This window comes from Panicum virgatum, chromosome 7N, assembly GCF_016808335.1.
Source record: "Panicum virgatum strain AP13 chromosome 7N, P.virgatum_v5, whole genome shotgun sequence".
Lineage (NCBI taxonomy): Eukaryota > Viridiplantae > Streptophyta > Magnoliopsida > Poales > Poaceae > Panicum > Panicum virgatum.
Window position 1 is genome coordinate 23,441,706 of NC_053151.1, and position 3,915 is coordinate 23,445,620.

General features: G+C 52.6%; 1 protein-coding gene across 3 annotated transcripts; it reads right to left on the minus strand.

Annotated features, from left to right (window-relative positions):
• Positions 1-411: 411 nt before the first annotated feature.
• LOC120683311 (protein XRI1-like) lies at positions 412-3,653 on the minus strand. 3 transcript variants are annotated; one of them, XM_039965381.1, is made up of 9 exons: positions 3,358-3,653; positions 2,585-2,640; positions 2,369-2,485; positions 2,143-2,279; positions 1,885-1,963; positions 1,729-1,810; positions 1,565-1,617; positions 1,089-1,169; positions 412-997 (listed from the first exon to the last, which is right to left on the minus strand). In XM_039965381.1, the coding sequence occupies exons 1-9, from the start codon at positions 3,429-3,431 to the stop codon at positions 741-743; spliced, it is 936 nt and encodes a 311-aa protein (XP_039821315.1). In that variant the 5' UTR covers positions 3,432-3,653; the 3' UTR covers positions 412-740. The 3 variants fall into 3 exon arrangements, with proteins under 3 accessions (XP_039821315.1, XP_039821314.1, XP_039821313.1); XM_039965380.1 differs by having other exon boundaries at positions 1,708-1,810; positions 2,585-2,637; positions 3,358-3,651; XM_039965379.1 differs by having other exon boundaries at positions 1,708-1,810; positions 3,358-3,651.
• Between the last annotated feature and the right edge of the window lie 262 nt (positions 3,654-3,915).

The window sequence follows — 3,915 nt, forward strand, 5'->3', positions numbered from 1 at the left end:
CGACTGCACCATGCGACGGCCCTTGCCGCTGCCACGACAACACGGGGAAGATCGCAGGGAGGCCGCGGCTGCCACCACAGCAGCGCGGGATGGGTCATCATCGACGGGTTCCATGGCGGATGGCGAGGTACGCTCGATCTGCTGCTACTTGACGCGGTACGGCGGCGAACTAGATGGGTCCGCTATGGAGGAAGGCGCTGCTCCCGGCGGAGGTCATGGGCGACCTCCCGGCGGAGGTCATGGGCGAACTCCCTGGGGGCATGCTAGGAGATCGTCGAGGGGCGCCCTTAATGGGCGCCGTGGTGGACGACCGGCGGCACAAGGAAGGCAGGGGCGTGGGTGGCGACAGCAGAAGATTAGCCTAGGATCCCAAACCCTAATCTCTCGATACCATGTAGGAGGGAAGAGAGATGCGTACAATGTTGTGGATGTATTGCATTGAGGTCTCGGCCGGTATATATGAGAGTACATGACTTGGGGGTAAGGCATCCCCCGGAATACATATGGCAGCATAAGATATGAATATCTAAACTACCAAATATACTCTAATAATGGCAGATAGATAAGGATCAATGGCAGTCTCATGTTCTCAGCCCTCTGTCCCTTGTACTGTGATCTGTCTGGGTCAATGGCAGCCAGGCCTGCACAATTGACCACCAAGGAGCTGCCTTCCCCCCTTATGTTCTGATAAAATGGAGAGAATGGCAGATAAATAAGGTTCAAAGTCATTCTCAGGGCTCTCAGCCCTTTGTTCTTAGTATTGTGATGCTGCCTTTCCCCCCATCTGTCTTGATCCTTGTCTTGCCGATCACTGGCTTGCCAGAGAAAGATGAAGTTCCCAGGATTTCAGGAGGTTTCTTTGGAGGAGCACGGAGTCTCTGATTAATGTCCTGCAGAGTAACATCGCCTTCCTTCCAAGATGGTTTGATGAGAGTAAAAGGGTATGCTACGGTTGTAGTTATGTTTTGCTTCGCCTTGACTAGCGATGAGCTTCCTCCTAGTAAGCCAGCAGAACCAAATTATCAGTGTTGATAAAATTGGAAGTTCAAGTGTGCTCCAAGTCATAATGCAGTATCAAACTGAAATACTTTTAGAGACTTTGAGTGTAGAAAGCTTCCTAGTTTCCTGCATTATGAAACTTTCTGTCACTGGTGCAATCTCACTTGATCCTGTAGCCAGATAGAAAGAATAGGTAAGTTGCTTGGATAAACTGCTACACGTCAGTGTCAACAAGGCAATCAAAACTACATGACTGCCAGGCATAATGGAAAACTGCAGCAGCTACGAATACACCAAAATACAACTGCAACAAAGGAAAATAGGAAAGAAATAATTCTCATTTTATATCATATAAGGGACTTGGGAGCAAACAAATGTGGGTCATCTGAGTCATTGACACCCGGCCAGGGTGGCAAATGTGCTGCCACTCCCCCCGCAAGGATGGCAAATAGTTAATTTCCCTGCGCCGGCAGTTGAAAACCCAAGCATTGACTAGAAACTGTGTTGAAAAAGTAAGTGAAAAATTGGCAACGAAATGCTGTTGAAAAAAATGGTGTGCACTGACCTGAAATACAAGCTTGATCATCGACATATGCAACGCTCTCCTGGGTACAAGGCCTGCATCAAACACGAGGTGAAGATGTCATGGTTATCAAGTAGTGATGGATCAGTTTAAAGTGGTTTCAGTGGAAACAGAGAGGAACCAACATTTGATCAGGCTCGACGTACACTGGAGTTCCATAAGAGCAATGTTCCAAATGGTTATCTTCTTGCCAGTAGGATGCTTGATTTGACAAGGAATTTATTGTATCTGATGCGAAATTTTCAATTAGCAAACAGAAGAGGGACAGTAGCAGGCCATTTTCAACATGGTGAAATACAAACCTATATTATTTGAACTGTACTGTATATCACAATTTAAGCTCTGTGGTTCGTCGGTACAAAGCAATGAAACCTCTGGTACCTACGACATGGATCAACAAAGGAAGCATAACTGTGTGATAAGTAATGAGCAGCAGCAGAGAGATTTGAAACATGGCTAGGAGGTACCCAACAACCTAAGATGCGACAAAGCATAAATGTGATAAATAGTGAGTAGCTGAAGAGATAGATTTGAGACATAGCTAGGAGCTGGCGAACAACCTCAGATGCGACAAAAGGAGAAGCGGTTTCATGAGTTCCAACTTCCGACTGACTAGACTCTGGAGGGTACTCCAACATACGTCTTCGCTTTGCTTCCCGAGACTCCTCTGGGTCCAGGGTCTCCTTGCAGGAGATATCTACTCAAGCAACAAAACAAACACCTCAACTAAGCATAGCATTCAAGAGCGAAAGCAGTTGACAGCTGTCAGAAGAAGAGGCTTCTTACCTGGTATATCAGCGAAGAAGTCACGATGGTCCCTCAGTGGAGTTTGATTCCCAAGCAATCCCAGTAGCTCATCATCATCTTGATTGAGGCAATCCCACACGAACTTAGCAGCATCCGCTGTAAAAGGAGATGAGACATAGTGAGAGATCAAGTCCAGACAGATACTCTAGAGTTTGTTTGCGACGCAGATGCAGGGCATGGATGTGAGTGAAGTACCGTGACTCGCATCATCCGCTTCGCAATGCTCTCCTGCTTGCCAATCCCAGAGACTGCTGCGAGCGTTACAAGATCGTGTATAAGTACAACAAATTCCATAAAAGCGGTTCACTGGAACAGCAGGCCAATTTTGCAAGCACTCAGTTCGGGGAGAGCTGAGATAGGGATCGCACAAAAATATGTCAGGTCATGGAGCTACTCCTGTATGTTCTAGCCAGATTTTATCAGGTTTTCGTTTGTCATGTAAGGTGGATTAACCAGCGAACTCCACAATCAAGGTCTACACCCATCTACAAGCGATACATCAGCTTGATTCTCACCGATCGGCAATACAACAAGCAGCACGCGCGCCCCCATTTCCAGTCCCCCGTGGGACCGTATCCTCCCCATCGGAGCTACGCCTGGTCTAATCCCCCAACCGGGCGCAAATCCCGTACCAGCAAACCGAATCCGACTGAGAAATGGGAAACGCACCCAGGGGGCCGAGGACCGCCCCACGGATCATCATCATCCCGAATTCCCGATCCGCCGGGAGCCGGCGCGCCGGGCCAGATCGCCGCCACGGCATGATTTCCCCACCGTCAGATCGAGCAACGAAAACCGCCCACCGGCGCGCGGATCTCCGGTCGCCGCCAGCTCCGCACCGGACGGCGGCGCATCGGCCCCAGCCAAAACCCCTCCTCCCATCCCATCCCCCACCCCAATCCCCCTCGAGAACCGCGGACCCAGCAAGCAAGGACGAAGCAAACACGGCCCGGGCCCCCCTCACCCACATTTGAGAGCCGTGGGCGCCGCCGCCGCCGCCGCCGCTCCCTCCGGCATCGGCGCCTCCGCCGTACGGGTCCATCGATCGGCCCCGCCGCCGCCGCCGCCGCCGCCGCAACTAGCCGTTGCAACGGCCCCCCCGGATTCGAGCGTGCCTAGCGGGCGCGGTGCGAGGGCGGTGGATGCGAGAGCATTTCTGAGCGACGCAGCGGCGGTGTACTAGTAAGTACTTGCTACTGATGGCTGCTGCCGCTGCGGTTGCGCCGCATTTGTAGTGTGCTCGGATGGGAGGGGTGGGTCGAAAAGGGGAAGGGAATGGGGGAGGTGGGCGCAGATGGGCTGCGGGGCGGGCGAGAAGGCCGTTGGGCGCGACCCCTCGGCCTTCGCGCCGCGTGCCCAGCTCAAAATCCCCCACCTCGCTCGCTCGCTCGCTCGCTGGCTGCCCTGTGGGCGCCAGCCGGCCAGCCAAGCCAGGGCAACGAATTGACGGGGCCTTGCAAAAGCCCAGCGCGCGATGCCTGCACCACCGGTGCTCAGCTCTGTTCCACTCGCTTCCTTGGGCTGGT